This window comes from Tasmannia lanceolata, unplaced genomic scaffold (assembly GCF_043159265.1).
Source record: "Tasmannia lanceolata isolate RefF3 unplaced genomic scaffold, GAP_Taslan_0.1 ptg000016l, whole genome shotgun sequence".
Lineage (NCBI taxonomy): Eukaryota > Viridiplantae > Streptophyta > Magnoliopsida > Canellales > Winteraceae > Tasmannia > Tasmannia lanceolata.
Window position 1 is genome coordinate 20,287,267 of NW_027518693.1, and position 25,919 is coordinate 20,313,185.

Sequence of the window (25,919 nt, forward strand, 5' to 3'; positions counted from 1 at the left end):
ACCCTAATCACTCCTTGGCAGAGAGAATGGGGTGTGTGAGGTTAACCCTAAAATTATTCCACTCTCCATCTCTCCGCCGCTATAGAACTCCGGGCAATCCAACGGTCAGCATTCGCGCATTCGCCTCTAATCTATCTCCACCGTCCAAAGCCGTCGTCTACGAGCACCACGGTCCACCAGACCAGGTTACCAGGTTCCACTCTTCTCAATTCAATCTAGGGTTTCATCTTTCCTACTCCTAATTTCTACCTATTTCTATATATAAGTTCATATCTTTTAAGATTTGGATTTTAGAGGTAGGCTCTACTTTCTCATCATGCATTCTTCAAAATTGTATGTTTTTTCTGTCATTGCAGAGAAAATAATGCGCTAAAATGTTTATATATCCAAGCATAAAGAAATGAATGCACAGTGAAATCTTTTAAACCATTACACCCAATACCCAAATCAAAGACAAATGTAAAAAATAGAGAAGTAAAACGAAATGGGGTAGGCTCTTATATGTTCTTTGTTGTAATTGTGTTTTCCATTGCATTCAGTAAAGGGGTCCATGGAGTTTTCATGGACTTATTACTAGGGTTACGAGTTGTGTCGGGCGGGTCAGGTATTTCTGGTTTGGAAATGCTTCTCCTATGAAGAGATATCTTTGATACAACTAATGGTTTTCACTTTGGAGTTGGGAGGAATGAAGGTGGTTGAAGAAGTGAAAAGTGGAGAGGCGTCGGTCGCCGTCGAGTGCATTGGGTCATTGGGTGAGAGAGGAGTGTTAGGCTTTTGTCTTTTACGTGTTGACGAAGAAGTGGGAAATTTTTTATGTTATGAAGCTCTAGTTGGGTTGGGTTTTCGGGTTTTTTTTTCTTCTTAAAAATCAATCCGAGCCGAGATTGGGTCGGGCTTTTCAATTTGAAATCCGACCCAACTCAAGACTCATAATTTCTGAACTCGACCCCGGGGTATTTTCGGGTATCGTAAAATGGTAAAACTTGACCCAAGTTGCATCCTTCCTTATTTCATAATAGAAAAACCACTCAATAAGAGAGAAGTGAATCAGAAGAAAAATACTGCAAACATAGATGTAGAGAAGTGAATTTGAAGAAAAATGCTTCGAAAATAGAAGTAGCATAACAATGGAGACACTTAGATGTTCTTCAATGGGGTCATATAGGGTCCGTTCCAGTTAGGATAAGAGGGGATATCTGAAGTGGTTAAGCCTTGAAGTGATTTCCTTTATTCCAATGTTAAGCATAAACTAAGGCTCGTATTCCATTTCCAGTATTCGAGTAACCACATGTCGCAGTGGTAAATGTATGACTTTTCTCAATTGTGCTTATGTCACAAAACATATTATAGGGATAAGATGATCTTTCCGATGAGATTTTTCTGTCAGTCTATGGTAAAGATCACTAAATGAATGATTTTGATCATCGAAATAAGTGGGATCCACTACGTGGTTTATTTCATAGTATTATTTATGACCAAGATAATGTTTTTATCGAAATACAAAAATAAAAATAAAAAAAAAAGAAAATTTGAGAAAAATCCTAGAAATTGGTGTTGGCTGATTGATAAAACAAGAAGAATCCACTCACAAGATCAAAGCTAGAAGAATCCAACTTGTTCGATTTTCGACCCATTAGTCTGGTGGGAAGTATTTACAAGATTTTGGACAAAGTGTTGGTTAATAGGTTTTGTGGCACTTGGAGGAACTATTTCGAAAGCTCAAAGTGTGTTCACTTCATTCATTGCAGACAAATTCTCGATGGAGATTTACTCACAAATGAATTTATAGATTTTACCATCGGAATGGGAAACGAGGAGTTCTATGTGAAATTTATATTGAAAAAGTGTATGATAGAGTGGAGTGGAGCTACCTAGATTTTCTCATGGGAAGAATGGGATTCGAAATTAAGTGGCATGGCTGGATGAGAAGCTGCAAATGGCCGGCGTGGTGCTCAGTTCTGGTTAATAGTTCACCTAAATGGTTCTTCAGGACATCCGGAGGATTATGTCAGAGCGACCCCTATCTCCCTTCCATATTTACTATCATGGAGGATTATCTTGATAGGATAATGAAAATGGCCAAATCCAGAGGACTGATTGAAGGGTTTAATGTCAGTCAAAATCGGGTGACAATCACACACCTTTAATATGTTAATGATACTCTTCCCTTCAATACCCCTGACATCTACAATTTTGAAAACCTAAATGCTCTCCTCATATGGTACAAGGATATTACTGGTCTATGGATTAGGTTTTTTAAATCTGAGGTTATGGGAATCCATATAAAATGACTCAGAAGTCACAAAATTTGCTAAGATCTTTGGTTGTAGGTCTAGAACAATCCCTAATTCTTATTTGGGTCTTTTGTTGTGCATTGATAGTTCCTCAAAGAGTCTTTGGGATCCGGTTATCGAGATATTGTCCCTTTGGAAAAAGCCTTTTGTCCTTAGAATTAATCCCTTCTTTTTTGAATGGTAGGGGGTAGAATTACTCTTGTTAAGGCCGTTTTGCTAAATCTTCCCATTTGCTTCACGTCATTATTCCTATACCCCATGTCAATGATTAATAGGATTGATGAACTCCAACGAAAATTTCTATAAAACGACGAAGGATAACATTAAATATCACTTACTCATTTGAGAAGAGGTATGTAAGTCGGAAAAAAAATTGTGGACTTTGGCATCAAAAGGTTGAGATTGATGAATAAGGCTTTGCTAGGGGAATGAGTGGAGGTTTGGAGAAGATAGAGATTGTCTCTGGAGAATGGACATTGAAGCTAAGTATGGATCTATTTTTTGGGGGATAGTCTCCTATATGATAAGCGTAAAGCCTTTAGTATCTCGGTCTGCCATGATATTAAGAAGGCTAAATCCCTTTTTCAAGTAGGCGTCCACCTTAGAATTGGTAGTGGGGTGAAGATCAGATTTTGGGTGATGAGGGGTGTGGACATAGACCTCTGAAATTGGATTTCTTTATGCTCTTCAATGTGGCTTCCGATCAAAGGATTAGTGTGGTCAATTTTTTTTGCAAGCAGAATGGGGTGATGGATTGGAAATTTTAGTTTCGAAGAAATTTTTTCCGATTTGAAGGTTGACTCATTTGTGTATTTCCTGAAACAATTAATTTGATTTATGTAGAGAGAGCTGGTGTTGATAAGATAATTTGATGTTGGTCTTAGATGGGTAAATTTTTCGGTTCATGCCTTATATAACCAGTTGATTCAACATACAAGTCTTTTGCCTGTGTTGAAAACTAAGAGATCTCTAATCTTTCAAAACATGATCAAACACGATACACAGCTAGTGGAGAGATAAGATGTAAGAAACACAAACACAAAGTAAGAAGACATAAGATTTACATAGTTCGGTAGTGTGCCTCCGTCCACGGGATAATAGATTTTCACTATTTCGGTTAGAGATACAAACGTTGTTTTCTTTTCTCTCGGCTAAGAAACGCACAAACACCTCACACTCTGTAACCCTAATATGCACTAGATATATAGTCTTGTGGTAGTTAGGTTGTCTACTTTGCTTGCAAAGCCTTTGTCTTTTCATTTTTCATTTGTAGAATTTTAATTGCACATAATAAAGAAAGAAAGAAAGAATAAATCCAACTTTGATTATTGTAATGTGGGTCTTTGCTTCACTTGCAGGGTGATTGATCTTCCTCCAGTTGAACTTAGAGGAAATGATGTTTGTGTCAAAATGCTTGCAGCCCCAATCAATCCTTCTGATATCAATAGAATTGAAGGTTGTTATGCTTTATATTTTATTTTTTCAAAAGCTGTTTTTTGTTATATGGCCTTCTCCTTTTGTTTATTATTTAGTTAAAAATAGAGAGAGGAAACTTTTTCCTATGGACAAAGAAGAACAAACTTATATTATTATATTCTCAAATATCAGTGTGTGTGTGTGTGTGTGTGTGTGTGTGTGTGTGTGTGTGTGTGTGTGTGTGTGTGTGTGTTACCTAATTCATATATGTTACATTATATATGGCAAGCATATCATTCATTCTTTATTGTTGAAGTCTCCACCAATGGTTTCCTAGCAAATCCCCTTGCCGACAGACAAGCTGGATAGTATTTCTTTTATTTCTAGTCTGATTAATGATTGAGTTCACAACTACCTCCAACTTTGGTTCCTAGATCGCCAGTGTCAATCTTTCTGTACAGCACAATCTAGCAACCAATCAGACACTAACAACATGATGTAGGTTCATCAAGGGCCTCCCAAACAGTGATTGACGGATTGATTGGCCAAGGAAATTGTTGTGTATGCCAACCACAATTGTACAAAACTAGACCTAGATAATGTTGCAGGTGAAGGACCTTGATGAAGAGGAAAGATTGCATGTGGAGTGATCTGATTTGCAACGTCCTAGAATTAGAAGCCCATCGCTAAGATCAGTCGGAGGAATAACATTCACAGGTTCAAGTCTTTCCATTGGTGTCACCTTAGAAGCACGAAGTGGGTGTGGGGGTGGAGGCGGGGGCGAGGAAGTTTGAGGGTCTAGAAGAGTCTAAGTTTGGGAGCGACATGGGAGCGTGTATGTAATATTTTCTTTATATATCTCTCAAATTCAAGTACATCAAAAAATAATAGTTTGTAACCATTTTCATATGTATCTTTCAAAATTTAAGTACATAATAAAAACTGTAATTTCTAACCATCTTCATTTCCGTGCACTCGTTCCTCGTGCCTTTTGAAGATCCACAAGCCTTCGTGCTTGCTCCAATGAAGTACTTTGAAGAGTTGGAGGGGTTTGATGCAAGAAAGTTGGTGATGGTGGGACTTATGTAGTAATAGAAACAGACTGGGAGCGGAAGCGGGCTTGGAGCGTCATGGGAGAGGTTCCCGTCTCTTTGGGGTGGCGCTCCCTGGAAGCTCCTTCCTAAGGAGCGCTGAATCGAGGTTCTGAGGTGGGAGCGGCACCCCGAGGGAAGATTCCTGCTTCTAAGGGTGCCACCTGACTCAGATGATTTAATCCCAGTGATTTCTCATTTCTGAATTCTGATGCTCAACAGTGATTGTTGGCAAACTGCAAAACCTGACTTTTCTCCTATTCAATAAAGCACAAAGCCATGTGGATTGGTATGCAAGAACAAGATAAATCCTTCCATTACTGGTGTAAAATGAAGTGTATTGTGTGCCACTGACGAGCTGATTTTATCTCATTCTCTTTTGGAAAATAGAATCACCTTTCTTTAGAAAAAAGAGCATTATAATACATATTGCTTTCTATTGCATTTAATCTAACTGAATGGACGGTTTATAGTTCTATGCTATTTGTTACTACTTGCTAATACTGCAGATTTCAGAGGCATTATATTATTTTTTTTGAAAGGTAACAAATAATTTCTTGGTTGGTTTAATCTAACTGCATTATGTTTTTTTCAGAAGCATTATATATTTATATAGGCTTTTCTATTTCATTTAATCTAGCTGTTTGGTTGGTTTATAGTTCCATGTTATTTGTTTACTAATTGCTAATACTGAAGATTTACATAAGCATTAAATAGGCTTCCTTACAGTAGCTAAATTGTCATTTTGGTTACTTGATTTTTGCTTCTTTACATATATGTATCTTAGGTGTATATCCTGTAAGGCCTTCAGTGCCCGCAATTGGAGGATACGAAGGGGTTGGGGAAATACAAGCTTTGGGTTCTGCAGTTAAGGATCTTTCGATCGGTGATTGGGTCATTCCATCCCCTCCATCTTTCGGTATTTCCTAACTATTTAGGCATTTAGGATTGTGAATGTTTTCTTGTAGGTATTCCAGTGACCGGAATTCTTATACTTGATAATCCTCTGCTAGTGTTTCCAATGTTTTTATAGTATTTCTGGTACTCAAAAGTCATCTCGTGGTGTTTGTCTTGTTCTACCTGATCTTCTTAGACAATGATGAAGTATGCACTGCTTAGGAACATGGCAAACATGTATTGTGAAAGAGGAGAGCGTGTGGCACAAAGTTAATAAGGATGTCCCTATGGAGTATGCTGCTACAGTCACTGTAAATCCTTTGACCGCTTTGCGAATGCTCGAAGACTTTGTTAAGTTGAATCCTGGTAAGTGCTGGCTTATCTAATTTTGTTGTATCAGATTGTCATTTTCTTGTATTTAGCTTTCTATATCCCCTCCCATTTGTTTCCTCTGACTAATGGTTTGGAAATGAGTAGGAGATGCTATTGTGCAAAATGGTGCTACAAGTATTGTAGGGCAGTGTATTATTCAGCTGGCACAAATCCGGGGCATCCATAGCATAAATATTATCAGAGACAGGTGCAAATTGGCATTCTTTTAAGTTCCAATCCTATAGACTTCATGATAATTCTCTTCCGGCAATTTCGTCAATTTGAATAAATTTGGCAATGGGTTCTCTCTTTTGTTTTGTATTTGGTAGCTTCTTCTAATCCATTACTGAATCTCGATGGCGAATATTGAAATATTAGAAGAAAAATCCCAATTATTATTTTTAGTTAAACTTGTGAGAACTTGAATCTGAAACATCTCAATTATTAATGCCTCTTTCTGTTCATGTTGTTAGAAGGAACATTGCCAAATCCAGTCTAAAAACCCTGATCCTGATCCAATCTAGGGGTGAGTACCCTTTGATCCATCAAATTGTGTTGAGGAAATAATCTGAAATCACAATGTCACGCAGGGCATCTCATCTGGGAGATTATTCTTGTTTCATAGAGAAATGACCTTCATGCTGTTGTAGTTATAATTATGGCCCTGAATAAATGAGTTTACATCACTGGCCCGTAGGAAAAACTGCCTCCAAATTTTGGTTGCCTGGGTTCCCATCACAAACATAAAAAATTAAAATTCACTAGATGGGCACATTTAATATTCTATCCCACTCTGGAACCGAAAACCCCACAGGTACCATTCCCGTCTTAGACAATTCATTTGAACTTCAACTTTTAGTTTGACCTCCATGGAAGATTCAAAATTATGCTCCCTCCATATCCCTCATAATGTCGGAGAAAAGAATGTTTTACTAGCACTTGGCCAGCTCAATTTCTTTGTATCCCATCTGTAGGAGAAACTTAGACAGTTTAAGCAACCTGACTAGCATCCAACTTCTCATAGGCATGGACTGAGGGTAACGGCCGCCTTGGGAAATTGTGACAAGGTAACATTTCTAGGCTGATTAGAGAGAGTTTTCAAAAAGTGAGTGCTATTATCAAAACAAGATGTTGGGAAGACAGTCGTTGACTTTGAATTGTTTTTTTTTTTTGAAAGATGACTTTATTGCTGATAATGACTTTGAATTGTTTGACATGCATGTTTTGGGAAGTTAGAGTTTGAACTTTTTGAGGTGCTGCAGGTGGAGGTTCCACCTCTCTGATCAATAGAGTTTGGACTTTTTGAGGTGTTGCAGGTTCCACATGACTGATCTGTAGTGTCCATTTGATAGGCCTTGCTCTCTTACTGATCTGTATCGTCCATTTTATAGCTCAGATTAATAAAATGGATGGCTCAGATAAATTAAATGGACAGAGATTAACCAATTGCCCAGCAACATGAACTAAAAATTTAAAATTGTGTTCAAAGCTTTTTGTCTTTTCTAGACAGTACTTTTTCCATCTGACAACTGAACTGTGACTAAGACTATTTAGTTTACTATGCATCTTATTTGTATCTGACAATTGAACCAGCCAAGGAAAAACTCATCCTTTTTTATCTTCTAGCTTTTTTGTTTTTACTAAACAGTACTATGACTAGCTGACAAGTACTATGACCAAGACCCTTCAGCATACTTTTATTCTAACGGTTGACACCAAGGAAAAGCTCAGTTATTTCTGTCTTCCACATCAAAAGCACTAATATTTCGACTCTAAAGAAGCTACTGGAAAAGTGGTCGATGTGAAATCTCAGAAAATCTTATAAACATGTCGACACGTGTCCATGGCCGTGTCCGTGTTGACACGCATTTGTGTTAAAAATCCGAAGTGTCCACGAATCATACCATTTAGATAATGATGTTGAAGCACAAAATATGACATAAACATCAGGATGTAGAGTTATAAAATATAGAAGAGTGTATCTAGTTACACAAATACACATCAAAAGTCAAAAGACTCAAAACTATATAATTAGCATTTAAATAATACCATAGAATAGGAAATTGATAAGGGATAGGCCCTTAATGCATTGTACACTTGTGTTTAACATGTCAGATGTTTTAGAAAATGGAATGTCTTGGTTAAATTGATCCAACTAATTGGTTTCTCCAGCTCATAGGCACATGCATAAACCATGTTTCTCAAAGTGCTCATCTTTCCATAGAATGTCATTTTAAGATATATTTGCATGGCTTTCACTTCTTATATTTGTGAATTGCTTTAGTTTTGTAGCATGTATGTGCACGTATATATATTTTGTATAAACTGAACATGCCAAAAAATATTTAGGGTTTTTTGCAAAAACCACTTTCAAAATTTGTAAAAGATCACCTCACCTAGGGGTATATTTTACAAAAGACCACCTCCTGTTAGTTTTTTTACGAAAACCTTGATAGCAGCTGCATTTGGCTGGAAAAAATACAAAATACACCAACCATTTTCTGTTTTTCATCTTACTAAAAATGGATTTTAGGTCCCACTATCTTTTAGAAACCTTAACTAAAGAAACTGAGAAGATACTCATTATAAACTTTGGTTGTTTCTTGGTTGGAATTAAGATTTAATCATTTTGTTTTTCAACTTTTGCAGAAGTTGCAACATAAATTTTAAGTTGAAAAATTAATTTAGTAAAAGAAAAAAGAAAAATTCATAAGAACAGTGGAAAAAACTAAAGCAAAACATAAGTACATATTTTATTTTTTATGGCTGATATGCTATTGCTAACATCCATCTTAAATCAACATAATGTAAGTACCATCCACATAACACCCCCCCAACCCCCTGTGGGGACCCCCAATTCCATTGGGGATGATTGACCCAAAGGCATTTTACTAGGAAGGCTAAACTGATAAAAAATGCATAAACTAAAAGGAACTGACTGGAAGAAACCAAAACAATTGCAACAGTCCAGAATGGACTGGAACTGGTTGATTCCAATGCAAGTGTGTTTAGTTTCCTTACCGAATGTGGTAGAATAAATCGGAGTTGACAACTCTGGTTCCATGCCAGCTTAAATCTGGCATGAGTTTCTCGTTTCAGACCAGATAAGGGAGACTTCTTCCTATCAATCCAATATATCAGATTTACATCTGATTTAGCATTGCTAGGGGACAGCTTTCCAATATAATGAGCATGCCCTTTTTAGTTTTTACCTTTTATTGCCCTTCAAAATTATGTAACTTGGATAATTTTAATGGGTGACTACTGGAGGACTTGGTATGAGATTGCCTGGTGTGAGTTAGAAGAATATACGAATTACTGAGTGGACTTCGCCTCTGCCTAACTCTTTAGAATCAAATTCCGATGGCAACTCTAGGGTAATCCGACCTGGTGAGCATAGGCGATGTGATTAGAGATGACCAGTGCTCCATTATCAAAGCTTTCCCCATCCCTATTGTGGTGGTGGATTCAAATGAAGCAGAAATTAGAGCTTTGCTGGTGCCTTAGAATTTCATACCATGGGTGCACCAATTTGGTATCCGAGCCTAGGGTTTGCATTAGCTTCTAACAAATGGCTCTGGCCCATGGCATTTGGCGAATATTTTATCGCAGATAAGAGACATCTGTAGACGGATTACAATATCCTTTTGTCATATCTCCAGGTCGGCCAATGGAATAGTCTGTGGATTGGCTAGAGAGGGGCTGGATGGGGAATTGTTATGGGTGGGAGATAACATTCTTGAGATGTAGCTTGTGTTCTTTGCTTGTCCTTTTTTTTCTTTCTTTGTCTTGTTCTGGGATCAACTTGTCCCCTCTTTTTCTTTATTTAATAACATTGCTTGTTATCTCTCAGAAAAAAGTAAGGAAAACCCTGCAAAACATGATATTCTCTATCTCTCTCAATATATTAAGACACATGCAGAAATGAAAACAAAACATATAAACATTCATATTTCAATACTAAAACAGATGAAGGTTACGGATTTCGCCTTGATTGCTATGCATACAAGTGTGACTACCAACCATAGTGTGCGCGTGTGCGTGCGTGCTATGCAGAAATGAGCATTTACTAGTGTTAGTTTCTTTGTTACGTAACCTACAGCTTTCCCAGCAAAAGGATTAGTTTGTCCTTTTGCAAGAACTGACATTTTGCTGTACCATTTCCTGAGTTTTTGTAGGGTCGGGTCAGAAGACGTTAAACAAAAACTCAAGAAACTTGGTGCAGATGAGGTGTTTACTGAAAGTCAGCTGGAAGTGAAGAATGTTAAGGGTCTGCTGGTACCATTATCTTTTAACTTCCCTAATAAATAATTATTACTTTTAAAGAGAGGATTGTTTTCTGTTTGATTTCCATGTGGAAATTATATGTGATTTCTTCAGTTGCTCTTTCAGGTTTTGTTTGTTCTGGTTGGTTTATTTAGCAAGTATATATTTATTTACTTACTTATTTATTTGACATTTTTGCATTCAACGAACATGCTTAGGGTGATCTACCCGAACCTGCACTAGGATTCAACTGTGTCGGGGGCAATCCTGCTTCTTTAGTCCTAAAGTTTTTAAGGTGAAGCATTCTTGCTGAAATCTTAAAGAACATTAATTCCTCATGCAAGTTTTCTCTTTTTGACCTACTTAAATCTTTCCTCTCCAGCCAGGGAGGGTCTATGGTAACTTACGGTGGTATGTCAAAGAAACCTATCACAGCATCTACTTCATCTTTCATATTTAAGGTAAGGTCTAAAAATGCTTCTTTTTTCCTTTTTCACTTTTTAAATTGTTGTTCACATTAGCATCATTCATGGCATCTCCATGTCATTCATTGTTGCATGGATTCGGATTCGTGTGTCGGGATCCGACACGGATTCGAGGTGTCGGGATCGGCAAACCCCCATAAGTAGGATTCGGATTCGGTAATTTTTAAATAAAATAAAATTTCCAAAATTTAAAATTTATATATATCCGACACAAATTCGGATACGGAAAAGTGTTGCTACTCGGTCTTGTAGCTAAGCTTATCTACTCGGTTGGGTTAAATGCAGTGGGGGCCCACATTGTTTGGGTGATCCAAACCATTCATTTGAAAGCCCCTTACCTAGATAGGGTGTCCACAAAAAATCAGACCCATAGGATCATTCTAACCCATCCAACAGTGGAGGGGGAAATGGAAAAAAAATGGACAGACACAGTTTGTCCACAAATCTGCCCATTTTTCCCTCCACTGTTGGATGGGTTAGGATGATCCTATGGGTCTGATTTTTTGTGGACACCCTATCTAGGTAAGGGGCTTTCAAATGAATGGTTTGGATCACCCAAACAATGTGGGCCCCCACTGTATTTAACCCGACCGAGTAGATAAGCTTAGCTACAAGACCGAGTAGCAACACTTTTCCGTATATATATATATATATATATATATATATAGGGGAAAGTGATTGTGAGCGGCCCCTCATATGAGGTGACCACTAAAAACATGGTGGGCCCACATTTTTGGGGTGATCCAAACCAGTCATTTGATAGGCCCTGACGTAGATAGGGGATGCCCAAAAAATCAGCTCCATGGGATCATTCCAACCCTTTGTACTGTAGAGGGGAAAATGGACGAGTAACTGGGCAAATTTATGCCCGCCCATTTTCCCCTCTTTCACGTCCACAGTTCGAAGGTTAGGATGATCCTATGGAGCTGATTTTTTGGGCACCCCCTATCTACGTCAGGGTCTATCAAATGAGTGGTTCGGATCACCCAAAAAATGTGGGCCCACCATGTTTTTAGCGGTCACCTGACTCACCTCATATAAGCTTATATGAGGGGACGCTCACAATCACTTTCCCCATATATATCTATATCTATATAGTAAAAGAGAAAATAAGAGAATTTTTTGTAGAATTACACATCACTCTTTTTGACATTTTTTAACAAAGGCACCCATTCAACACACATATTTTCAATCCTACCCCTTCCTTTATGCTTTTTAACAAAGGCACCCATTAAAGCCAAATAATTTCAATCCTACCCCCCTCCTTTATGCTTTTTTAATAAAAAATCTATAGGGTGATCTTAACCATCCAATTTAAGAGGAACAACATATTATGGAAATCTCTATAGATTGGGGGGCTAGGATCAGCCTATGGAAATGATATTTGGGGCACAACCTATTTATGTTGTGTTCCATCACATGGACGGTTTGGATCAACCCGTGATGTGGTCCGTACAATTCTTTGTCTGCCCGTGCATCGCACGGGGTTTTTTACTAGTATATATTTATATATATATGAAAATTTTGAGGGTAGAGGGTTGTGGCGAGTTTTGTATTAAGAGAGTTGGAGGAGGAAGGGGGTTGATGTTCGAAGGTCGAGGCGCTAGGGTTTTATTAAAAGAGTACGGGTTGTGCTTTCATATAAAATAAAGTTAAGAAGAAAATATGTTTAAAGCGAAAATACACAGGATTCACATTTCAAAAGAGACAACGATGAATCGGATTCGCCCGGAAAAAAGGGATTCCTACGGGACACGGCTACGACAAGAATCTGGGTGTGTCCCACGTGAATCCATGTCCGATTCGGATGCGGAGACGTGTCGACACGGATTCGGCATAGGGGGGCAGAGAATCCATGCAACATAGATGTCATTGTAGCATCATGGATGTGTAATGCCCGGGTATCAAAACTTTCAGTCTTTCTTGAAGTTACATGCGATTAGTGAAATCATTTTTCCATTCTTCAAATGTAGTAAATATTGTATCAGTGTGCATTTTTAGTTTTTTCTTTTCTTGTTTCAATGATAATGGAATGGGAATTTTATTAAGAAATCAAAAGGTACAATAAGAGAGAGGGAGTGAAATGAACCCAAGAAAAAAAGCCAGTGTGCTAAGTGGGTAAGGTTTACCCAATTCAATATTCTGCCACCTGATACCTTCCCTAGCTAGAGAATCTGTCATACCATTAGCATTCCTCATAATAAGGTTAAATGAATGCCATAATTCCTGCTTGAATTGTATTTTGCAACTTGCCGTTAAAAAAATTCCGATTTTGCAACTAAGGGCTGAAATTTTGGGCAAATTAACATGTTATAGAAATGCTATTAGCACCATCCATCCATTGGTTTCCCCCTATAGCTACCCTGGTACAATACGAAAGCTCACTCGACCAAAGGTTTATTTTTCATGCTATTTTCTTAGACAAGATTTGTGGAGCAATATTAGGGAGACTCAAGATCTTTGTAAGTGGTGTGCGAGGTGATTGTATTGCATATTTCATAGATGAAATATGCCTCTAACCTCATTCCTTTGCTTAAGAGGTTTGAACTTTGAACCACTTTATTATATGATGAACTCATCAATAAAGGCTCTCTCACTCCCGCTTTGTATTCTTCTTTCCATTTGGGAAGAGCCAAATGTTTGGCCACCATACATGATATTTACTCCTTTTAGTTCTTAAATAAGATCTATCGAATAAAGTTATGAGATTCTAGAATTTTCTATGGGCATTTGTGGTATTGAATTGGGCCTCTAAATCCCCTCTCCTTGAGATGTATGCATCTGCTTTGTATATTAATAATATCTTATGTCTCAAGTGGTCCAAGGCTCCAAGCTACGCACATGGTGTAATCACCAAATTCGATCAATTTTGTAAGCTTGGTAGATTTACGGTTTGTTGGAGTGAGACAAGTCTATACACCTAGTGCCCCTGATGATCGTGTTCTCTATCAAACTACTGCCCTTTTCTTTCCCTTGTTTGGTGTCATGATTCTTCTTCGATAGAAAGAAAAGCTTTTTCTTCTTCTATATCTCAACGGTTCAAAAATGATACTCTTAGTGCTGCTCGCTGACTACAAAAGAATCCTAATCAGCTGTCTTCTCCATTGTAGATTTGGAGAAAATTTTAGAGTGCCTTAACCCCTTAAAGAGTAGTTTTATGTCAAAGGCTCTGTTTGCTTTAGTCTGAGGTTTAAGTCATAATCCAAGGGCATCCACACTCTAGAAGGGATAACTTAGAAAACATTAACCATGTGCATTTATAATCAGTAAAATCTTTTCATGCCTGTCCCACTACACACAACTTTCTGTGACTCCATTTTTACTAATTCTATTGTAGGATCTTTCCTTGCGGGGGTTCTGGCTGCAGAAGTGGATGAGTTCTGAGAGAGCAAAAGAGTGCAGACTGATGATCGATTACCTCATGGGCCTAATTTGTGATGGGAAGTTGAAATATGAGTATGTTTTCGTTAATATTACTGTTTAGTATGTAACTTATGTTCCAAGTTTATGAACAGATTCTTAATGTGGTTTGCGACTATATTCCTTTTTACCTACCTAACTTTAGCTAATTACTTTAGTTCTACTTTCAGTGCTATTCATCTAATCGATGAGTGTCTTCAATTGATAGTTGTTTTTTAACGTCAATGATTGTAGAATGTCAATGGATAATTTCGAGCACATTTATGCAGGTTGGAGCTGGTTCCCTTCCAAGATTTCAATGTGGCTCTGGATAAGGCACTAGGGAAACTAGGAAGCCACCCCAAACAGGTTCTTAAGTTTTAATGTATGTATCATTTGAAAGAGCTTCTAAAATATGCATTAACCAAACTTCCATGCAGTTTATAATTATATTTTTCATCTAAATCCTTTTTTCAAACAAGTGATCGAGTTCTATCGGTAATTATTTTACGATAGAACTCGATCACTTGTTTATGCAATGTGTAAATTTTTTATGGCCTAATCTTGATTGCGGAGATCAGGTCCATGAATATTCCTGCTGACCTTGATCCCACCCTCATCAGACGATTTTAGACCTTTGATCAAGCGTGATGAAAAAAGACGTCCTCAAGATGATTTTAAGCCATTAGTTTCTTCTTCTTCTTTTTTAATGATAAGCCATTAATTTCTTAATGCCTTAATCTTGAGAATGAGACCTCCATTTACACTAGGTTGCCCTGTGACGGCTCATTGGATAGTCACCAAGCGCTGCTAGAGTACAATGGATTATATGGTCATTTTTCCTTCTCAATTGTCAACTTTTTAGGAAGGTAATAACCTTTGACAGCTTTTAAAAAAATAAAAGACAACAAGAGTTAGTGCAATTATACAAACATGGTTGTGCTGATATCATTTCTAATTTATTATACTGAGCTATGTTATAAATTGGGCGATGATGAATTAGCATCCCTGTAAAGGAGGTTATGCGGCAGACTGTTTTTTAACATCAATTCACGTCAAAGGGGTGCGAATTATCATACTGGGGTTGTGAATTTATCATTGCTCTATAAATTTGTTAAAGTAAAGGCATAATGGGAAATGATATATTCGCCCCTTTTTTACTTGGGCCAGCCACCTCTAGAGTAAAAGAGTAGTCATAATTCATAAATACACCAGTGGGGGCTGTCCCAAGTAAAAAAAGTGGGGTGAATATATCACTTGACCCTTTTAACTTGTACTAAAACAAACTAGGTCTTGCAAAACACATCTATAGGCCCTACTGTCCTTAGAACTCTTTGGAACAAAAACCCAATATCCCAGTAGAATATAGCCAGTCAATGACAAAAATTATATGATATCTGCCCCAAATCTCCAAAGGAAAGAAGAAAAGGGTGGGCTAAAGCTTCCCCCTTGTTCAATGATCGTAACAATTTATTCCTATAAAATGAGCAGATGATTCAAAACAAGAAACATTGGTCCACGAGAGGCTGGGAGGGAGGCAGGAACATCTCCCACGGGAACGAGCTTCAAAACGTAAGGGCTAGCATTAGCACTATGGCTTTTCAGCCTGACATCTATCTAACCACGTCAATGACGGCGGAAGGGAAGGAATGCCCGAGTTTATTCGCTTTAAAGCAGAGTAACAACACATTATCACAAAACTGGGTTAGAATCATCAGATGTTGAAGATTTCTGCATCAGATTCAGAACCAAGAAAATGAATTGCTTGGATCTCCAAAGCTGATGGATCAAAGTTCTTTTTTTGTTCGAATGATTATCATAGTTCTCCTTTGCCTATAAGAATCTATTTTGTTAGAAAATGGATATCTTACTAACAGTTCACATGTATTTAGTTGAGTTCACTATGTATATGGTAACATTGATATCGCACATGCAGAGAGGTGTAACTGAGACCTTTGAACTTGTAGCCGACCAACAGTCTCGGTCTCATGCTGAACGGATCCCATCTGTAATATCAAGCAAGGTTTTAAATTTCGGTTTCGGGGGTAATTTCAGTCCTCACTGAAACTGAAATTTTGGCCGAAATGTCGGTTTCTTTGGCCGAAATTTGGGTAATTTCGGCTGAAATTTTATAAAGCAATAAAAATTAATATTTTATCAAAAATTTCACCGAAATTTGTTAAATTGCGTCAATTTTGGTTTCAGAACGCTTCTTCGGTCGTGGCTGAAATTTAAAACGTTGATATCAAGGCCTCCAAAAATTAATGATTGAATTTTTTTTGGCCATATCCTGAACAAGGCTTGATGGATCAAAGGGCTAGGATCATCAGATCTAGCTGAGATCAAAGGCAATGAAATGGGTTTGTGCTTGCTGACGATGTCGATAGACCCAATCATCTCCACATGGCACACGTGTGCCCAGTAGAGGTGGTAAAATTGGCCGAGCCAAACCGAACTAAAAATTTGGTTTTGGTTTGGTTTAACCAAACCGATTCAAATTTCAGTTCGGTTCCGGTTCAGTAGAACCAAACCAATTCAAATTTCAGTTCGGTTCGGTTTGGGGGTCAAACCGAACTGAAACCGTTGCCACCCCCTAGTGCCCAGGAAATGGCTGTTGGGAAAAAGACTAGCAGACACCACCAGTCTCTCTCGGCCTTGTTCGTTTAGGATTTTGAGAATTGATTTTGAGTCCAAAAGTTTTAGTTTTTCCAGTTCCAAGAAGTTGCAAAGAGTTGGATCCATCAACAAGATTTTATTGGATTTCCTGGCATGTTGTTTCTCCAATTTTATGTACAAATCACCTTTTCATTCCATGGTATGTTCTTCCCTTATTCAACACAGAAAGAGTGAGCCATAAATAACAAATAAAAAAGAATGTTATAGGCTTTACACACACTCCTTTCTCAAAATATAATCCACTGCCTCATCCACAGTGTCAACTACCTGTAAACAAGAAGAGAATCAAGCAAAGTTAAGAAAAGGAGATGGCCATTTGGATCTAGGAAAAAAAATCCTGGTCAAGTAGGATTACAATTTCCCTAGAAAACGGCATTCAACAGCTATTTAGAGAAGTGGTAAATGAAGAGAATGAGTCTTTACTAGAACAAGGGAGTGCAGATATCATTTCCTTCAAGGAAACATGAAGTTTTTGGAGGGGTAAAACAGTAGATGGACATCAGAAGGAAAATGTGAGGACATTTTTTAGAAAAAAAAGAAAGAAAATGTAAGATGTCTCTAGAATTGGAATGATGGTTAGCATATATTTTGGTGGAATGGGAAAAACCTTGACTTTTAAAGATATACTGGAATGCATTATTTAACGTACCAGATCTGCTGGAAATTGTGCATGATTTTCTTTTCCCCTGAAAACTCCTGTCCTCGTTAAAATAGAAAACCAGGGATGTCCTGCCTGAGAGAAAACACTGGGAGCTTCATTTCTTCATATTAGTTGGAGATGAAAAAAAAATGATAGATTTATGGATAATGGTATCAAAGGTTGAGTATGCAAGAAATAGGTTGAAAACAAGAGCTCTTCAGAGACAAACCTGCTGGGCACCTTTGATATCAACTGCTGGGTTATCTCCAACCATATAAATGGTTTTGAATGAATGATTTTCAGGGAGGCCATTCTTCATAGTACCGTCATCAACATAACTGGCTGACTTTAGTTGTTTCAGTATAGCTTCTGCATTGTTGAACACAAATGGATTTGGTTTTCCAAAAGTTGTATACTTCAGAGGATTATAGTGAATTCTGCATATTTTAGTCCAAACGAGTGAGGACGGGGCACAATTCTAGTTCTTCTCAAACAAGAAAATGAAAATTCACATGGAATGCTGTTCATGCTAGGGGTGCAACTCGAGTCGGGTTGAGGCCAACCCTAGCCCAACCCAAGTTAGCATTCCCTCGATCGTAACCCGGCCCAACCTGAGCCTCCGGTCGAGGATGGTCAACCCTAACCCAACCCGCCTCTAAATCTCTCAACCCTAACCCAATCCATCTTAGCTGAAATCGGGTCGAGTTGGGTTCGGGTTCACCTAGGGCAAAACAGAAAAATACAAGAAAAAAATAACCCAAAGAAAATCATGATAAAATTAGAGGATGGATGTCGGGTTCGGTCAGGTCAGGTTGCCAAGGCCTCAACCCTAACCCAACCCGAAATTAAATCGGGTTGGCTTTTTCCAATCCAACCCGAGCCAAAATGGGTTAAAACCGCCGGGTTCTGGTTGAGCCCGACCCAAGTTGCACCCCTAGTTCATGTCCCATCTTGAAGGGCATTTCAAATGCATTTTCACCACTTACCTGTTGAAGACAGATTCTAGAGCAATCCTGAAAGCGCCCATACCAAGACGTTCAGAAGGAAATGCGGCCTGGATTGAAATATGCATGCAATGCATGCTTGTTCAGCACATATTAACCTTACAAAAACCAGCAGCAAAGAAGAGATGATGCTGTACACAAACACGACATTTCTAGTGTCCACAGTTTTGCAAAGACGCAAAAGTGTCATTAAAAATGGAAGCAGCATCTTCGCCGACCTGGTATTCGAGATCATCAGCTGCAAAATACAAAGGAGGTTGATGTCCATTCTCCTTGGCAGGGATACCACCAGATCTTAATACGTCGCAAAGAACCTAAACCGTCCATTGATTATTTCAAATATTTTTCCATGAAAATAAGTAGTGCGACATATGCCAGAAGGTGATTAATCTAAAGTCCAATCCACTTTAAATGTTAGAAAAATCAGATGCCTCACAACCCAACAGCACCATGCAGGGTAAGAAGTTCAATATGATAATAGGGATGCATATTCACAGTTGCGTATAAAAGGGTAATTAAATCATCTCAAACAGAACCAAAGTAGTAGTCATTATCATTATCCCTGTTACTTTACAATGTGTTTATCCAATCTTTTTAAGCTTAATCCTAATTAAATAAAAAAGAAAGAAATCTAATGGTGGATCAGTTCAGCTGATACAAAATTATACATAAGTTCTATATTACTAAAGACCAAGAGCAACCCAACTGCTCTGAAATCAGAACTGACAATTTTGATAAAGTTAAAATCAATGGTGAAGAAAAACCCTCAATTAATGTTTCAATTGGCATAAATAATTGTAGGAGCAATTAATCGTTCATGTGAAAGAGATCAAGGCATCTTGTTCTAAAGGAACTGCTCAACAGCTTCCAAAGCTTTGAAACTAATACATAATACAAATAATGAGATCCAAAGAAAGTAAATAGTTCCCAAAGATAATTTCTTGAACAAAAATAAGCGTACTGAATTTACACATTTACATACAGGTCAGCCTGGTGTGAGTATTCATGGTCCATTGGAGATAATAAAAACAGTAGAAACTATTTTGTTACGAGGTACAAACTCAGATGTTATGGTCATTTGTAAATGGCTATGAGGAGAAAGTCTTCCTCTAAAGTCATATAGAATGGGGATTTGCAAATGTGATGTGATCCGACCGTTGGATCTCTACTTTCATCGCATATCACATTGCTTTTAATATTATTATTGAGGACTATTGGACTTATTTAGTTCTATTTGCTGGACCTAGGTGTAGGGGATGTCCACATCATCTAGGGCCCACCCTTGCACACTATTTTTTCCCTTTTCCTATTTGTTTATGTTAACTTACCATCTTCTCCAAAAGCTTAAGCTGTTGGAGAAAGGCGTTATTTATCTTTTATACTTTAACACTCCCCCGCACGTGTGGCCTACTTGGCAAACACGTGGCACATGTGGTCCCACTTTGGGCCGACCATCGCATGTGGATTTTTGCTATCCGGGAGGTTTGAACTCGAGACCTTTGGCTCTGATACCATGTTAACTTACCAACTTCTCCAAAAGCTTAAGCTGTTGGAGAAAGGCGTTATTTATCTTTTATACTTTAACAGTTTAGTTAGCTTTTCCTCTTATGCCCTTGTGCTACTAATATTTACTTGTGTTTAGGGCATGGGAGTCTTTTCAACTTCATTCAAGTAAGCTAGCAAGGGGCCCATCAAGAAGAAGTATAAAGAGAACACAAGGGGGAGAAGTGCTCTAGATTTGATGATTTGAGAAAATACAAAACCAAAAAGGAGCCACAGCCTCCCTCTCTCTCCCTGACGCCATGGACGTCCTTCTCTCCCCCCCCCCCCCCCCCCCCCCCCGCCCCGCATACAAGGTAGGTCTCTCCACTCCCTAGCTTTCTTCTCCTATCTCTCTCCCTTTCCCCCTTCTATTCTCTCATCTCTGCTCTCTCTATCACTCTCGTTCTTCTCTCTGATCTTACTCTCTCTTCTCTCTTCTCTTTCTCTCCCTCACGCCCCCTCATCTCTCTCTCTCTCTCTCTCTCTCTCTCTCTCTCTCTCTCTCTCTCATCACGCCCGTCTCCATCTTCCCAGGTATCCCTTTTATTATCACTCTATTCTTTCCACACCCTCCTCCATCATCACAAATATCCCTTTCATTATCTCTTTGTTCTTCTCACGCCCTTCTCTATTGTCCCAGATTTCCCTTTCATTATCTCGTCTTCCCCCTCATATTTCTCTTCTTTCTCTCACCTCCCCTTTCTTGATCCATCTTTCTCTTCGGACTCCCTCTTTGCTTCTTTCGGCTCCTTCTCTCATTCCCTCGAACTCTCAATAATCTCCTCTCTTCACTTCTCTCTCAATTTTCTCTTCTCCACTTCCCTTTTCCCCTTCAGATTCATTGTTTTGGAGGACGAGACTGCTGCCCGGAGTTTCAAAGCACGCCCATGGGTCTCTCCCCCACTCTCTTGGGCCTCTTTTTAGCACGGATTTGAGGTGGAAAGGCTGCTGCATTTTCCCAGTGAGATTTTTCCATTATTTTCAGCCCTTTTTTAGCCTTTTAGCATCCGTAGCCCGTAGGAACCTTGTACTTTTTTACCTTATATCATCTTAGGATTTTTACCCTTGTTTAGTAGACTTTTACCTTATATCATCTTAGGATTTTTTTTTTGTTTAGTAGATTTGGGCCCTAGATATCTATTTTATTATGTGGACAGCAATAAATCAGTTATTTAATTCAATTATTTGAACCACATGTCCTTCTCTTTTTTGTGTTATTTAAATCATTATATGCAATATTGCTTTTTATAGCCTTTTCACATTGATGTTCTATCTTTAAGGATAGCATAAATTGGTTTCTTTGCTGAAATTAGTCATTTCTGTTTGTTTATTTGCTTTCTGGGACATGCTATGGTTATATGAATTCTGAAGCTTGATTCCCATAAGCTCCTAAAATCCTGGTGTATTTCGCGAACCCTCCCGGTTTGCACCAAAATGTCTCGCCTTGAGGCGTATGACTAAAATGCTTATGAGAAAACCTGCATAAAGCAAAGCCAAAAAGAACTATAGGGGCAATTCAATTCGTTAATACGATTATTTTCCTGAAATTCTACTCCGAACAAGTAAATATGTTGGTTGCAGCTTTGGAGCGGTGATCAAAGCATTTTTGCGGCCGTACTTTCCGTAGTTGATTCCAGATTTTCAAGGAAAATCTTGGTTATGTGTGGAAGGTGACTTGGCGAAGACAGTCGCTTGGGCTCCCAGCAGTTGTCACATATTATTAAGAACCCTAGTAACGACTATCCCTATCCTTCACTCATATTTTGTGGAGCGCAATGAATTGGATTGCGGTTTAGCTAGGGATGGTGTGAGTAGGCACAGTAGGGATACTCTTGAATATTGACATGGTGATGGGCTACCCTGTAATAGCTTTTGGATGAAACCATTTTGAGTATTTTTTCCGATGTTTCAGTGAGGCGCCATCCCATCATCTCCTGTTCTTTTCCTCTATCCGAATATAATCTATTTATACATGTAGCAGTCAATTTTTATTAGTATGCATAGCATTAAACCACATGGTGACTGTCATTTAATCCTTCCACTGCATAGTCAATGGTATCTAAACCCATTAGGGGCCGTTTGGAGGATTTTAGAATCTTGGATTTCCTCAAAATCGTCGATGGAAGAAGAGAGAAGGAGACCAGCCGTCGGTTTCTGATTTCTCACCCTTCTTTCCGTCAGCAAGAGAGTAGGAGATCATCCCAGGTTTCCAGGTTTTAGAAATCTCAGGATGGGGGAGATTTCTAAAACTTGGATTTCTTACTTGAAAACTCAAGATTCTAAAGAGAAGCGAAACGGACGGTCTCTTTCTTCTCTTGTCTCCCATCCAGGATTTTGAGGAAATCCAGGATTCTAAAATCCGCGTATCCAAATGGTCCCTTAAGATATCTGTAAATCCAGGAATTTGAGACTTCAATTATGGTCTATCAAATGCCATATTGAGTATCAATGCAGTTATATGATAATTTACTTTCTGCAAACAAAAATGAAGTTTTGGAATACGTGCTGAGGAATTGTAGCTAAGGTTTGACAACCAGATGAAAAGGTTAAAAGGAAAACCTGAATATCCCTGCCCCAGTCAACAGGATCACTAACAACAAATGCTGCATGAACTTTGTCTGAAGAAACATTGTATCTTGGATGCATCTCCTTGGAGGTGCTCTTCCTATCAAATGTTTGCTTGGTCACCCAAGTCTTATACGGAGATAAGGGATCGATGTCATTGAAGTAGGATGCATATTCATCTATGGAAAGAATTTTTCTGCAATCAAAATCAAAATCACAAGCTAGATAAGTCAGACCAACACATATCAAATGTAAAAGTTATTCAATAGTTGGGGCAGAAACTAATTTTTATAAATCAGGGAAAAAGTTCGCCATGGAAAAATCTAGTTACTGAAAATCGGGAATACTCAAACCGAGACTATAGGATAAGCCCTTACTTAAAGCCGTACTCAGACATAACCACATCAGGTTCCCCTTTTCCAACAGCGATGATAAGTTCATTTTCAAACCTGCAAAAGGAAAACATCCATATACGAAATAAGATAATGAATCAATGGATAGAGAAAAGTGATGCTCCTAAGCCATTCAGAAAGTAAATATAGTCCAGTGGAAAAAACTAAGATGTGTATACCTATTCACAAGCTCTTTGAAAGGTGAATGTCCCTGTACAACCTGCATTACAATCACAGTCAATGGAAAGGGCTTTTCCACGGATGTGTTAAGTACTCTGACAACAGCCACTTGAAGGATAAAAACAAGGAAAGGTCATCCATAATACATTTACAACAAATTTTCAGAAAATAAAAGGTTTATTATCAGAGACCAATTTAATGAGAAGTGGAGAAATGTCTTGGTCCTTGATTTGGTGCAACCCAATATCTGGGCACGTACTGTACTCACGTCAGCCCCAAAATCAACACACACATTCAATATTTGTTTTATATCTTCAATTTCTGTCCATGCATCCCCAAGTTCATCTATTTTCCTCTCTTATTACAGAGCTGCTAACTTCATCAAGTTAATCATGAAGTTTCTGCTGCATTTAATTTAATATCATTGTGATTATTCACTCCTGCATTCACTAAATTAGTATCAATCAAGCAGGTGCAGTGTAACAGTACATCTTACTAGTAATATGCATAAATGTGACGCTGCATTTGAACACAGTCATTCCAACATGCCCCCATCCATTTGGAAACTAAAAAAAGCACTCATCATCACACTCGCTCAGATTTGAGATGATTTAGATCTTTCATCGAAACTTTTGAGCCTTTTGTGTTCAATGACCCATCTACCCTATGAAGAATAACCTAGTTTTCACCTTTCTGCAAACCTGATGCAGAGCACATAGGGAAGAAACTAGTTCTCATAGCTCCGATACTAAATGATGCAAAACTAGAAGGAGACCTAATATCCAATATTTGACTGTATGAAATTCCAATCAAATTCAATTGATCTCGGGTTTGGGTGCATTTTCACTTATATGAGCAGATATAGCCATTGAATTTAAGGTCAAGATAGTTAACTGCAGTCCAAGACAAAAATTACTCAGGTCCATACGTTGAATTTAAGGTCAAGTTGATCAATAAAGTGGATGCTAACTTGTGATTAGCCAATATTATTGGTAACGTTAAGGACTGTGCGAGTAATCTTGATATCTTTTTACCTCAGTAAAGCAAATGAGAGTGTGATAAACTAGCAATAGAAGGTGTTCCAAGGCATGAGAAATGTACATGGCAATCCTTGCCCCTAGCATAATTTATAACTTTTTCAGTTGATGAATTAAGTGTTCAAAGAGAAAAAAAAAAGGAACAGAGAGATCATTTCTAGCCCCTGGTCATGGATCTAGAAGAGAACAGGGAGAAAAATGACAGGATTCTCTACCCAATTTGCCTGATTGGTTAAAAACCATTAGGTCTGTTCAAAACAACGTGTTTCGGCTAGAACAAGAGGAGTGTCTCAATGTGGTAGAAACGGCAGGACTTCACCAATAGATAAGTTCTGGTATATGGAGCTTGCTAGAGAGTTCTCTCCTACTAAATGGGGATTTCCCAGCTCAAACTGAGCTTCGTGTCGAGAGAATATAAATCTTTCCCAAAGGAGGACAGAAAGTCACTACATTTTGTCAAGATCCCTGGATCAAAGAAAGATGAATCATCTTGCCCTTTTTCCTTTTGTGAAACTACAACAAAAATTTATTAAGGAAAGAAAGACAAAAGACACAACTACAAAGGAGACCGAGATTGCACCTCAAAAAAAGAATCTCTATGATAAAGGCTCTACAAAGAGAGCTAACTCTCAATCTTTTGTCAATGCAGTAAAACTACAATTTTTATGTCAATGGCGACGCCACCTTTCTCATTAGTGGGATTGATCTTGGATCATGGACCCCTTATTGTTGTCTAGATGAATGGTACACATTATTCACTTACGAATTTTAATTTCAAGAATATGGCTGTCTGGAATATTCTTTTTGGAAATGTAATCAGATTTTGTTAAAAACAAAGCAGAAAACAATAAATGGCAGAACAATGTCATTAAAAAAAAGGTAAACAGCAGAAAATTTTCCTTCTATTTTTATCAGACTACCTCAGTAATGGGGTTCTCCACTCATTAATAAAATTTCATTGCTGGAAAAAAAAAACAGCAGAGAAATTACACATGGAGCAGAGATTCCTCCCCCCCACCCCCACCCACGCACCCACACACACCCCACGCCCGCAAACCCCAACCATAAAAAAAAAAAAAAAAAAACCACCACCAAAGAAGTTCTGCAATTCCATTTGCACTTCGGATTATGCAGATTACAAAAATCAAAAGTTTAGTTTCAAGAATACCGCTCAGTCAGCGACAATACTGAATGGATGTTTAGATACAGGTGGAACACTAACAATATCAAAGACGTCGCATGGATTTTGAGCTCAATAGATGTTTAATCTTTCTCATTTCAACTAGAATGTTGTTAAATTATTAGAGGCATTAGTATCTAATCTGAATCTCGTGACCACCTGATCATTGAAAAGATTATCTCCATCCAACATAACCCTCAACTAAACCCAAAAGGGGTTTGCATTGGTTAATTACAAGTTGACTGATTTGACAAAGGACCATGTGTTGACTAAACCTAAGTAACCCAATATAAATAAATAATAAGAATACCAAATAGCATTGGTGCGGGTGAAAGAAGCTAAAAAGAATAAAATAATCCAGAAAAGGCAAACTTGCTATTAAGAAGCATACATGCATTTGACAACTAGCCTTAATTAGTCAAAGAAATATTTGGTGTACTCTTAATCTTTCCACCGGAAACTGATGGGTTACTTTCTCTTTAT

General features: G+C 38.1%; 2 protein-coding genes across 5 annotated transcripts in view; one reads left to right on the forward strand and one right to left on the reverse strand.

Moving 5' to 3' along the window:
* On the forward strand, positions 1–20,326 carry LOC143848102 (enoyl-[acyl-carrier-protein] reductase, mitochondrial-like). Of its 4 annotated transcripts, none has more exons than XM_077356911.1 (11): positions 1–193; positions 3,653–3,750; positions 5,589–5,720; positions 5,921–6,064; positions 6,176–6,278; positions 10,249–10,348; positions 10,555–10,631; positions 10,719–10,797; positions 14,159–14,277; positions 14,511–14,605; positions 20,183–20,326. In XM_077356911.1, the coding sequence occupies exons 1-10, from the start codon at positions 27–29 to the stop codon at positions 14,602–14,604; spliced, it is 1,113 nt and encodes a 370-aa protein (XP_077213026.1). In that variant the 5' UTR covers positions 1–26; the 3' UTR covers position 14,605; positions 20,183–20,326. The 4 variants fall into 4 exon arrangements, with proteins under 4 accessions (XP_077213026.1, XP_077213025.1, XP_077213024.1 ...); XM_077356910.1 differs by lacking the exon at positions 20,183–20,326 and adding an exon at positions 14,991–15,089; XM_077356909.1 differs by lacking the exon at positions 20,183–20,326 and having other exon boundaries at positions 14,511–14,685.
* LOC143848101 (mitochondrial hydrolase YKR070W-like) overlaps positions 16,958–25,919 on the reverse strand; it is a 14,622-nt gene continuing 5,660 nt past the window's right edge. Inside the window, exons 5-12 of the mRNA XM_077356908.1 lie at positions 23,219–23,259; positions 23,025–23,096; positions 22,642–22,843; positions 18,759–18,854; positions 18,523–18,590; positions 17,766–17,973; positions 17,546–17,629; positions 16,958–17,163 (exon numbers count right to left, since the gene is read on the reverse strand). Of these exons, the coding sequence (XP_077213023.1) occupies positions 17,107–17,163; positions 17,546–17,629; positions 17,766–17,973; positions 18,523–18,590; positions 18,759–18,854; positions 22,642–22,843; positions 23,025–23,096; positions 23,219–23,259 (828 nt within the window). The 3' untranslated portion in view covers positions 16,958–17,106. The remainder of the gene's footprint in view (positions 17,164–17,545; positions 17,630–17,765; positions 17,974–18,522; positions 18,591–18,758; positions 18,855–22,641; positions 22,844–23,024; positions 23,097–23,218; positions 23,260–25,919) is intronic.